An 11868-nucleotide genomic window follows, 5' to 3' on the forward strand; every position below is an offset into this window, starting at 1 on the left:
ATTGGCAGAGCTACATGTTGCCTAAATTGATAACCTAAAACTTACACAGAATGATGGCTGAGGTGGTCTATCCCATCAAGGAAACCATGCCTTGGTGGATTTATTATGTGCAGATAGTAACAAACTAAATAAATCAAAAACCTAGTAAAATGCTCTTTCCTTTTGCCTCATCCCATGCATTTATTTGCAAATTTTCAACATCATAGAGAAGTAGTTTGCATAATCCTCTCATAGAAAAATGGCAACCAGCAAACCTTATGTATCATCTGTTTGAAAACTCTGAAAACTCTCACCTCTCTGGTTACCACATAAAGTCACGGCTGAACAACTGCAACATCCTGAAGATCAACCCAAGAACTTCAGTGTATTTTTGCCGTGGGTAGGTAACTTCTAGCACAATGATACTCACACATTGTAAAGGCAAACCACTCCTCCTCATGAACAGCTTATGAATGCCTGTCATATCAAGGCCTAGAGCATGTCTCCATTTAAAAAGTGTTTTACTTAAAAATTGAAGCAACTCCTACCACAGTCCCTTCTAACCTATAAACCCACATTTGGCAGGCTAGCCAAATTTTGGCTAGGCCACATTTGGCCTAATCTAATTACTACACCAAGGGATACCATGAGAGAGAATACAAAGAAGCATTCACAAGAACTGAAAAGAATGTGAATGCCTTGCCTCAAAGTTTAAATGCTTTCATTCACATCCTGTCTCAACTGTTCTATCAATGAAAACAGTTAATCAAAAGTAATAAACTTTTCTTATGTTCTTATGACCATCAACAGATGTTATATCAAGGTGTAACAGATTTAGGTCCATTTGGAATTGAATACGACAAGGGGTGTCAAAGACAGCAAGAAGGGTTTCTTCAAGAACATCAGTAGCAAAAAGAAGCCTAGGGAAAACATGGGTTTGCTGCAGAACGTAGTAGGTGCCATGGTGATGAAGAATACAGAGAAGGCGGAGCTACTGAATACCTGCTTTGCTTCAGTCTTTACTTTTAAGACCAGTGCCCCAGAAACCCAGATCCTGGAGGCAAGAGAGAAAGTATAGAGAAAGCAAGGCTTCCCCTCGGTCAAGGAGGATCAAGTTAGAGATCACTTAAACAAATTTTACACCCACAAATATATGGCCCCTAATAGGACGCACCCATGAGGGCTATGGGAGCTTGCAGACATTACTCCTAAGCCACACTCCCTCATCTTTGAAAGGTCATGGAGTACAGGAGAGGCACCTGAGGAGAGAAAGAAAGCTAGAGTGTCACTTTTTGTCAAAAAGTGCAAGAAGGAGGACTCAGTGAACTACAGGCCACTGTTACACCTCCATCCATGGAAAGATGAAGGAATGACTCATTCTGGTTGTCATCATTAAGCAAATGGAGGAGAAGGTTATCAGGAGTAGTCAGCACAGATTGACCAAGGGGCAATCCCACTTGACCAATCAGATTGCCTTCAGTGATGGAATGACTAGCTGGGTAGACGAGAAGAGAGCAGTGCATGGTGTCTACACTGCCTTCAGGAAGATTTTTGACACTGTCTCCTGAAATATCCACACAGGTAAGCCCAGGAAGTGCGGTCTGGATGAATGAACAGCAAGGTCAATTGAGAATTGGCTGAATGGCAGAGCTCAGAGGGCTGCGATCAGTGGTGCAGAATCTAGCTGGAGTCCTATAGCTAGTGGTGTCCCCAGGGATCACTACAGGGTCCAGCCTCAACTTATTCATCAGTGACCTGGATGAAGGGACAGACTACCCTTGGCAAGCCCTTACCCAAAGTTTGTGCTTACTGATTTCTGCTTCATAATTTGTTGATAAGGGATTAGACTCCTAAAATATTTATTATGAAAATAATTATTATGATAACAAAGCTGCTTTAAGACTAGAGGGATGCTCTACAGCTTTTCATACCTTAAGGACTGAGTAATGGTAGGAGAGCAAATACCACTCTATATACTCTTCCACCATGCTTCATGAGTCTGAAGGTAATTAGGTAAGAGTATCTCAAAAGCCTGAACTCTCTCCTAACACTGATCAGCCCTTTAGTGTAATACAATTAATAAAACGCAAACAAGCATTAATTTTTGAACTCATCTTCTTTAAACAATGGCTTATAGTACTCTTTCAAAAAGTAAACCCAGCCAACTGTGATGTGTTTAAGTTGCATTTCGATTTGTTCAAGAAAAAAAGCAAAACATTTTGAGTACAGAATGAGAGGCCAAATATTATCTGAAGTCAAACACGATTTTGTTTATGATCTCTTAGAAATATGTGAATATTGTGAAAGACCATATTGAAGTGCAACCTGACATTTAACCTTGTAATATAACTGCAGCTATTTATCTTTATCATAATTTCAGCGGTGTACTGCCAAACATATTGCTGCATTTAATAAAACCCATACTGTTCTTAAGTTGGAAGATCAGTATCATTCTCCTGACTACGCCAAATTGTCTTAAAAAACATGTAGTCCCAAATGTTGTGGACTTGTTCACAGTAAAGTTCATCTTAGATCATACTGAACCTTCTGACAAGTATTTTGACTAGATCCCCTCAAAGCATTATTTTCTGTATAGCAAAGCTATTTTTTCTTCTTTCAGTTAAAGGAAATTAAAACTATTGTAGCAAAAACATCATCATTCAACTTAACATTAAATAACATTTGAGGTCCTACAGTCTTTCCCTTTTCCAAACAGACTTCATAGAGGTGAAATACATATTCTGACACTAAAATCATTCTTTGTTCATTCTCATTGGAGGAGTAGAGAACTGTGCTTAAAAATTAAGCCAGCTAAGAGGCAAAAGCTCCACAAAACAGGTGTAGTATCTCACATCTTGTATAATGACACACTATGTGTTAAATTACTTCAATGGATGATGACAATACCTGCTGAGCCACATTTTGCATGCGAGTGAAAAGCCATTCTACTTTAAAAAAAATCTCATGAAAAATTTGCTAGATTAGTTTCTAGCTCAAAGTTGCTCTGTACACCTCCACAAAGAAAATTCTCCTCTGAGAATGACAAAAAGGAAAAAGAAACTAAGGAGACCTACAAGAGGGAACGTACTGACTATCACACCCCTGTTCCTTTCAAGGACCCTGTTGTTGTCAGAAACAAAAATTTGAAACCACAGGGGAAAACAGCAATGTCATATTCTGCATATAACACAGTGAAGTGTAGTGCTGCTCTTAAAAGAGACTGCTCAAATTGCATCCAGTAGCAGTGCTCCCTAAAAACACTGAGGATTGTATACAGCTGTCCTTGACATTATTCAAAATATACACCTGTGAACTACTAACCTAAATTCACTTACCACTGGAAGGACTGGGGGATTTAGAAGCTGCCTTCTCCTGTGGCTGCATTTGCTCTTCTTGCTCCAGATTCCTTGTCCTAACAGTATCCTCCATATTCTTTAGCACCTGATTCTCGTGCCGAACCACCCATGTTTCAACCCCTCTCTCTTGAAGTGATGGCCGATTGCTTATTATCATTACCTGTCCCAATTCTGAACGATTGGGATGTTTTTTGTCACACAATGCCAGTTCTGATTGGACATCACTCTTTAACTTTGGAAGCAAATTGTGCTGCTCCAATAACTCCCCTACAGAAGGCTTAGCTAAAACTTCATTGAGCTTTTCCACATTTCCTGCTACAGCCTTAGAAGATAGTTTATCCATGTTCTTCACCTTCCCAGCATCCAAAGTACAACCTTTCAAAGCTTCTTTTCCCTGACATTCTGGTCCACTCTTTTCTAATTCCTGGACTACATTTTTGCTATTTATACAAGTATTATTCACTTCTGTATCTTCATGACACTGTCCTTTCCTTTCAAGAATAAACTTGTGAGAAAGTTTTATATTACCAGGAGACCTATCTTCCTTTATTTGCTTCTCTTTTACTTGCAGTTTATCTTCTTGTTCTTCACACTGAGTCTCAGGAACTGCCTCAGGTTTGGAAGTCTCTTGAGTATATGACAAAATCTCAGGCAGACCAGACTGATCTGCAGCAGCCTGACTTCCAGAAATACACTTGATCTCCTGATGAACTGTAGGGGCTAATGGCCCATCTCCTGCAACACCTGCACTAGCAAACTGTCCTACAGGCATTTCACATGCAGTCCCTACATCCTCCTTTTTTGTTTCTTCACTGTTTTCAGAGGGTGCTTGATCACCTACATTCAGTTCTATTTTATCATTCTCCACAGAACAGAGTCTTGAGTCTGAGGCCTTGCATTCAGAAATTCTCTCTACTTGTGTGGTCTCGTTGCCTTGGCACGTGTTCAGAGAGCCTGAACTGTTGTCTGTATTTGTGGGCTGGCTACATGCACTTGCAGAAAGCGTCAGTTCACATGACTCTGGAGGCTGTGATACACAGTCATCAGCAGACATCATTGACAAAGCATCTGTGGATCCTGGTAAGCACAAAGGGGTTAAAGCAGTTTTTAAAGAAGTTTTTTCTTCTCCTTCATGCTTCTTCTCTGGACTCTGAGTTGGAACAAAGATATCCTAAAATGAAAAAAGAGGGACATAGATTATTAGGACATCCCAAGTAGGATTGTTTGTTTGTTATTCCTAAAAATTACACTGGATTATGGATCAGATCAAGTTTAGCACAAAACAACAGACCAAGAAACAACCAATGAAAACAAAAACAAACAAACATCCAAAACTTTTTTTCCACACATTTATATGAGCCATGATTTACCTGTTTTTGCCAAGAAAAATTATCACCACACATTACTATTTAGTACATCTGTGACAAGGTCAGACACAATCCTTGGTATCTTTCACTACCAAATCATAAAATACAGGGAAAATATGGCAAATTAGTAGCTATTTTTACTCAAGCAAGCAAGGGTGCTGGAAAGATTCCCTGTGATATCTCCTATATAACAAATACTGCTTTCAGCTAAGGAGAAGCACTGCTTCAACTAGTGAAGCTCCTAGCAAGTTCATGACATCCATAATATTTAGGTATAAACCCACAAACTGTCTGCTAAACCCTTTTAAACAGTTATCATTTCCAGAATCAAAATGTACAAAGGAAACAACAGAGAGCAAGAATAAACAGCTTGAAAAAAAGCAGTAAATAAATTCTAGCCTTGTAGGAGAATAAAGATGCTTTCTTATGGAACAGCTTCCCTTTCCCCACAAACAAGGATGCTAAGGTCTTTCCCAATAAAAAACTAATTTATGATGCAGTTTTAGAGGCAGTTCAGGATAAGGCAGCCCAGTCTAAGACAACAGCTTCTATGTTCTGCAACTCACTATGCCCTCTGAAGCTGTTCTGCATTTTCACTGCAGGAAAAGCTGCCACACAGTATGACTAATATATAACTGCGACTGGTGGGAACAGGGAGGTTCATGAGAACTAGCTTAGTAGGGAAGCTCAACACAAAAGAACAGAGGTTGACTCAAACACATCTGCATCAGCCATATAAAAACCTCAGAAAAGCTATATACATGAATGAACCCTTACATGAGAGAACTCTGGTTGTGATGGTACAGGTAAAGATCCAGGAAAGGAGTTTGGGGCACTCTGGGACACTGGAGTTGAAGCCTGTGGCTGAACAAGAGGTCTTGGAGAGATACAAGGGAGGGCCATCTCCACCAGTATATCTCCTCTCTGCTTTTTCATCAGTTCTCTTCCTTCTGCAGGGATAGATATATCCATCTGTTCATCTGATTTGAAAGAGTAGAAAAGATATTAGCAGTAAAATCTTGTGTTGTACCTAACTTTCCAACATTCTATTAAAAGATTTGTCTTCAATGGTGCATTCAATTTTGTAAAATCTTGTCTCCAGGGGCATTCTTTTTGTAACAAAAGAAAAAGATCAACAAAAACATCTGTATTTTTACTTTCAAAGGGGGAAGAAAGTGTTCTGTTAAAAATTCACATGGCTATTTTGCTATAAGCCTAGAACTTCTACAATTAGGAAAAAAGTGTCTGAAATTTATAAAAAAGCATTTTTCTGAGATATTCCTTTTTCTTTTGCTATCTTTATTAAAATGCAACAAAATTCAGACCCCAGCTAAAAAAATATCTGTTCTAACAGTATTTCACATTCTGTGACAGGAATATCTCAAAAAGGAATATTTGATTGTCTATCATGCTAAAAGCTTGCACAGATGGGTATCTTATCCCTGATGGTAAACGTGTGCTCAGAGAAAATATTTAATAACCAGCATATCATATCAAATAATTTCTCTTTAACCATCAGAATTTAGGATACACACAGCATATAAAAGGTCTTAAAAATACTGTGGAAATTGTCTATATTAAGATAAAACAACTCATATTATGTAATTCTTATCTGTCTTTCCTATTGTCCTAGCAGTATAGACTTAAAACAGGTTTCTGCCTGTAGCAAGAATGGCTTATCCCTAAAGAAGGAATGTAATTGCCAGCAGAAATCTGTATGCCATACAAAGCACTTCCCTTCTTTCAAGTGGAGGGGAACTAGTCAACAGTAGTCATTTTATTGTGACAGCTTTGCAGGAAATAGCAATAGCAGACAGAGAATATAGAGAATCATAAACAACAGTCACAAATATAGATCTCCCTTCATCTACCCCTTCACTGTTCTCAGTCCTGCTTTACACTTTAAACATAATTTTAACAGATTTTGAAAAGGCTGCAAGCTCTGACTAAACCAGTGCACAGAAACACAACCACAGACTCTATGCAGAAAAAACGTTACCTTTTGCTTGCTCCTGCTCAGTAGGACTGCTGGGGACAAGGGCATTGGGTCCAAAGGAAACAGGAGGAGGAATAACTAGGTCTGAAGAGACACTGCAGCCCAAAAGGAAACAGGGAAATGAAAACCACACCTCACTAAAAAATGCATTAAGTTCTCCTCCTATCAAGCTCCAGCTTGTCACAATACAACTCTTCTCATGAAAGGCAAGTGTCAGGTGTTCACCAGTAAGAGACTAGCGACAGTGAAGATCACATGGTCACCATTAGCTCATTTCATTGCAAAATAAGGCCATGTTCCTCTCATAGTGGAAAATTAAAACACTTAAAACTTAACACTTAAAACGCTTGGTTGCTTAATCAAGCACAAGTCCTTGAATAATGAAGAGAGTAGGGGGAATGCACTACTACAATGAAGTTCTTGAAAGAGTTTGGAATTTTTTGCTTACATGGAATGACCCTCCTGTACAACGAATGTCTGTCCAGAGAGCTGCAGGACTTGCAGACTGCAGGCAGGGGTGCAGGCCAGAGAACTTCCCTCCACCACCCTGATTATTGGACAGCCACTCCCTGCAGTGGCTTTGAACAAAAGGAAATGAAGATAGAAATATGGTCAAAAAACCAGTGATCAGAAAATTCCGAGGAATTAAACTCATGCTATTGCACAGCTCCTTCTCAGATAGGCAATGACAAGCTGACTTTCAGAGATGGTGAAGGACTGCACACAGAAGTTCAGTATGTGAAATGTGAGCACAAAATAGTTCAGATGAAAAAGAAAATTTTGAACAGATTTTAGAGTGTACAAGTCTTCCTACATGGGAATTTAAAAAAAATCCCCAATGGGATATCCGCACTCCTGATCCAGCACTAGAATGCAAATATAGGCAAGGTTCTTGCAAGAAAAGACACCCTGCACTGACCACAGAGTGTCACACCTCACACCTCAGTGTGAGGGGAAGGTTGTCATTGAATCTTCTGGATACAGAAGGTTAATTCACAAGATCAGATCAGAGTAGACACCACTGGGCAGAAGTTTGCCTACACTACTTATCCACACTGGTGTGTCATTATTTGTTTCAGAATAGCATAAAAGTTGGGTTTTGCTCTTCAAACAGCACAGAAAAAAAGGAAATTAAATGTATTTGACAAGCCAGTAACCATTCTAACAGGAAGTGACATTTAGACATTGTTCCATACTCTACTGAATGAGGCCATGGCCTTTCATTTCCAAAGTGTTCTCAATTATAGCAGAAATTACATGAAGAATTCTCATGATGCTCTGCACTCTAAAATACTATATGCCTATAAAGATCAAGTACATATAATATTTATAACTGTCTCCGGGATGGACATTTTGGTTCTGCTTGTCTATTGTTACCTGTTGCATGATTATCAGGAAACATCTCTTCCTGAGTTGACAAGATATCTGATTCATCATGACCAGAAACAAAGGATTCCTCAGTTTTACTGGCATCACTGACAGGCATTTTCTTTCTGGTATGTTCTTCTGCCTCCTGCAGAGTTCTGGAAATGCAAGACACAGTCTTTGACCTGAGAAATTCAGCATATGGAGTAAGACAATATTGTAAAGAAAATCTATCAGTAACAGATAGAAGGTATTCACTCATGTATAACAGAGGAAAAGAAAAGGAGAGAAGGAAGACAAATTTCTCCTGACAAAGTAACACTTTCATCTTTGATCAGTTATACTTTTAGAATTGTTTTTTACATTTTCTACTGATCTAAGTGATACTTAAATGGAATGCAGATTGTTCTACTTCTATTCAATGCAGATTCTAGGAATTTCATTTCACCTCTTTAACGCTATTTTGTGGCAGAACAGAATAATAACCAGATGAGCTAAATATCATATAAATTTTATGCCAGATAGAACAAATACTATTCAACAAACTGAAATTTCACACTTAAAAACAGTTAAAACCATAAAGATTACAATAGCAAATACTCAAAAGCATCCTGGAATACCCACCACTTAGCCTCCACATTTCTCCTGTGCAGCCAAAGCCCACGTTACAGTGACTAAGTTATTTCAAGATAATTTCTTGACTTAAGTCACTTCTGTGACCTAAAATTAATTATTGCTTCTAGTATATTCCAGTCATATCATCTTGGGAAAATTACTGGCATATTTTACTACACAGTGAACTCGCACTTGTAAAAACAAACCTATCAATATCTTTGTGTTTAGGAGTTTGACATCACATCTTTTCTCACCGAGGAATGCTGAGAAAACTCCTTAGCACTGCTGCAAAAAGGTCTCAGCAGTACATCTTTCTCTTTTGCCTTGAACCCTCTCCCACATCTAAAAATCTAGTAAAAAAAAGACACAAATCAGCTTCTAGAATGTCCACAAAAGACCTACATAGAAGACAGACTGTTTTACCTTTCAGACTTCTCTGCCTGGCTTTCCAAAGCAGTATGTGCTTCTGTGCTGGAGTCACTTTCTGTGTTGACCCCACAAAGTTCTAGGAAGAGAGAGATAAAAGAAAAAGATTTGTTACTCACATCACCTGGAATAAAATACTAATAAGAAAATGTAGGTCTGTAATTTACACAAATACCAAAACAAGCCCTATATTAAAAAAAAAATAATAAAAATTAACTATCTATGATAACAAGAAGAAAAAAAAAAAAACAAAAACAGAATGAGGTTTTTATCAGAGAAGAAATTCAGTATCAGATTGCCTAAATACTCTGGAAAGAAATTAGGAAAGAGAAGTGAAAGAATCAAAGATAGCACTTCGACAGGTACAAGAAAACAAGTTAATTAGCCCAAAAGAAAGAGGGGGAAAAATTCTTTGCAACTACCAGTGAGTTGTGAACACATTTTTGAAAACTACTAATACCGTATTTCCTGTCAAAAAAACCCATACCTTCTATAATTTAAAGAAACTAGATAGAATCTACACAGCAGCAAGAAGACATCTATGATCATTTTCACTTACCATATTTAGACTCGTTCCTCACAAGTCTGGAAGAAAGGACAGCAGGTCCAGAGTGAAGCTGATACCTAGCATCTCCCTCACTGGGCACAAAGTCACTCTCAAAGTCCTGGCTCTGCGACAGCTCTAGAACTCCAAACTGCAGCTGTGACATGCCTGTATCTAACACCAGACATCCATTACAAACATATATACCAAAAAAAAATTCAAGAGCCATCTATCACTTTCATAAGAGAAAAGACATACCCTCTAATGTGCAAAGTATTTAGGCAATTGGTGAAACTCTGAATAAACTAACTGATCTGATCTTAGCTGTACTAATTAAAATACGGTAACAGAACAGGGACAGTGGCCATTAACGCAGAAATCTGTATTAATCAGCAAGGGCCTATGTAATGCCATTAGGAACTGCAGCATACTTTCATTCTGTGAAGAGAAAATAATCTTGATAATACACAGCCTGTGTCTGAAAATCCTCTGATGACGAGGATCATTGTGCCAGTTCACAATAAGGCTCCATTTCCTGACGATCACAATGTATCCCTGCCTCTTCTAAACCACCTTCATCCCCGAAGATCCATTCTAACAATAATTAATCAAACATTTTTAATTTTTTTTTTTTTAATTTCCAACACCAAAGCATACAAATCAGTTCCAGAAAAGGACGCCAATTTGCGACATATTACTACCGGCACAGCTGCCCCTGGTGAGACAATTGAGTCAACTCGACTGAAAAACTGCAAAGACGGTCGATCTGATTCAAAACCCAAAAAAACGACCTGAAATGAGTAAGTTACCTTCTACACACAGCGAAGAAGCACAGTCCTCAACATCGCCTTCACTTCGTTCCCCGGCCTTTCCAAGGGCACTGCAACAGAGACACTCGCTAAGGTCGCGCAGGGGCTCCCGCAGGCCGCCTTCCCGCGGCTCGTGTTCCGAGGAGGCATTTGGCACCGAGCAGACACTCCACGCCCCCAGCACCGCACGTCCTGGCCGGGGCCGAGCACGGCCTCTACAGCACCGAGCCCGCCTTCTCGGCCTGTCCTCAGCACGAGAGAGAGCAGGCCGGAAAGGCGGCGGCCGAGTGCCCCTGGATGGCGGCTCCCGCGGCCTGACCCACCCCACGTACCTGTTCTCCCCGTCGGGCGATGGAGACTCCTCCACAACGCAGCCCGGCGGTCCAGAGGGGCTCGGGCGGGCCGGGGTCTCCATGGGCTCTGCAACGACAGCGCCGTCAGCGCGACCGCGGTACCCGGACCCGCCGTGACCACGCGCCCCGCCCTTACCTGCGAGTCGCTCCCGCGGCGCCCGGCTCCCAGTAGGACCGCCGACGATGTCCTGCAAGACAGAGGCGGGGGCTGCGTCACAGCCAGGCCGGGCAAGGCCGGGTGGCGCCGCCACCACGCCGGGCGCTCACCAGCACGGGGCTCGGGCTCCGCCGGGCCGGCGGCCGGCGAGCCAAGACGCTGAGCCAAACCCGCTCCACGTCTGCCTCCGCGCCCTGGGGCTGCGAGTCCTCCACGATGAGGAGGGGCGTGTCCTGCTGCGAGAAGCCAGGGTCCAGCTGGCTGCTCCCGCCGCGCTCCATGCAGGACGCCACAGGCTGCGGAGCCCGGCCGGGCCCTACGCCGCCCGCCCGTCGCCCAACCCAGCCGCACTTCCCGCCGCCGCCATCTTGCTGCGCGCCGATTGGCGCGCTCGACCCGTCCGCCCCGCGCTGTTACCGGGGAGACGCGGGGTGGGGGGAACCGGCACCGGGACCCGGCAGGATGGGAACCGACACCGCCCCGGAGCGGGAACGGCGGCGGGCCCGGAGCTGCGCCGCCCGCTCGGCCTCTCCGCGAGAGCCGGAGACAAAGAGCATCGCGTCTTACGTCCGCGTAGCTCGCTCGAGGGCGAATGCAGCGACCTGGCACACGTAGCGGGCCAGGGTGCAGCGGAGGTCCGGACCGGGCGCCGGGTCAGGCCGGGAAGTGTCCGCGAGATGCCCTCCCGATCTCCTTTTCATCAGAAAGCCCCGTGCTCGAGCTCCTGCACAGACCAAGCACCGCGTACCCTGGACAGCCACCATCGGGTACTCCTTCCTTGGATATCACAGGAGAGTGAAATCCGATTAATTTCCCTTTGTTTCTATGACTAAACAGTTATCGAAGAAGCCTTGCACGTATTTGTGACAGTATTGTTGTCTTTCCAGCATTCACTTTCTTG

The 11868-nt window shown here is 42.1% G+C and overlaps 1 protein-coding gene across 23 annotated transcripts in view; it reads right to left on the reverse strand.

Annotated features, from left to right (window-relative positions):
- TP53BP1 (tumor protein p53 binding protein 1) overlaps nt 1–11868 on the reverse strand; it is a 47066-nt gene that overhangs the window by 28798 nt on the left and 6400 nt on the right. For 8 of the 23 annotated variants that reach the window (XR_015275670.1, XR_015275674.1, XR_015275675.1 and 5 more), the window contains exons 1-11: nt 11078–11532; nt 10947–10998; nt 10790–10877; nt 10458–10528; nt 9664–9822; nt 9102–9183; nt 8076–8221; nt 7147–7276; nt 6702–6793; nt 5480–5682; nt 3315–4506 (exon numbers count right to left, since the gene is read on the reverse strand). Coding sequence is in view for 16 of the 23 variants with exons in the window: in XM_086848610.1 (XP_086704736.1) it covers nt 3315–4506; nt 5480–5682; nt 6702–6793; nt 7147–7276; nt 8076–8221; nt 9102–9183; nt 9664–9822; nt 10458–10528; nt 10790–10877; nt 10947–10998; nt 11078–11248 (2386 nt within the window). In the remaining 7 variants the exon portion in view is untranslated. Of the gene's footprint in view, nt 1–3314; nt 4507–5479; nt 5683–6701; nt 6794–7146; nt 7277–8075; nt 8249–8932; nt 9024–9101; nt 9184–9663; nt 9823–10457; nt 10529–10789; nt 10878–10946; nt 10999–11077; nt 11533–11868 lie in introns of those variants that run through there. The other 15 variants (XM_086848613.1, XM_086848612.1, XM_086848614.1 and 12 more) reach the window with 11 other exon arrangements.

Source organism: Cyanistes caeruleus, chromosome 13, assembly GCF_971803275.1.
Source record: "Cyanistes caeruleus chromosome 13, bCyaCae1.hap1.1, whole genome shotgun sequence".
In the NCBI taxonomy this organism is placed as follows: domain Eukaryota; kingdom Metazoa; phylum Chordata; class Aves; order Passeriformes; family Paridae; genus Cyanistes; species Cyanistes caeruleus.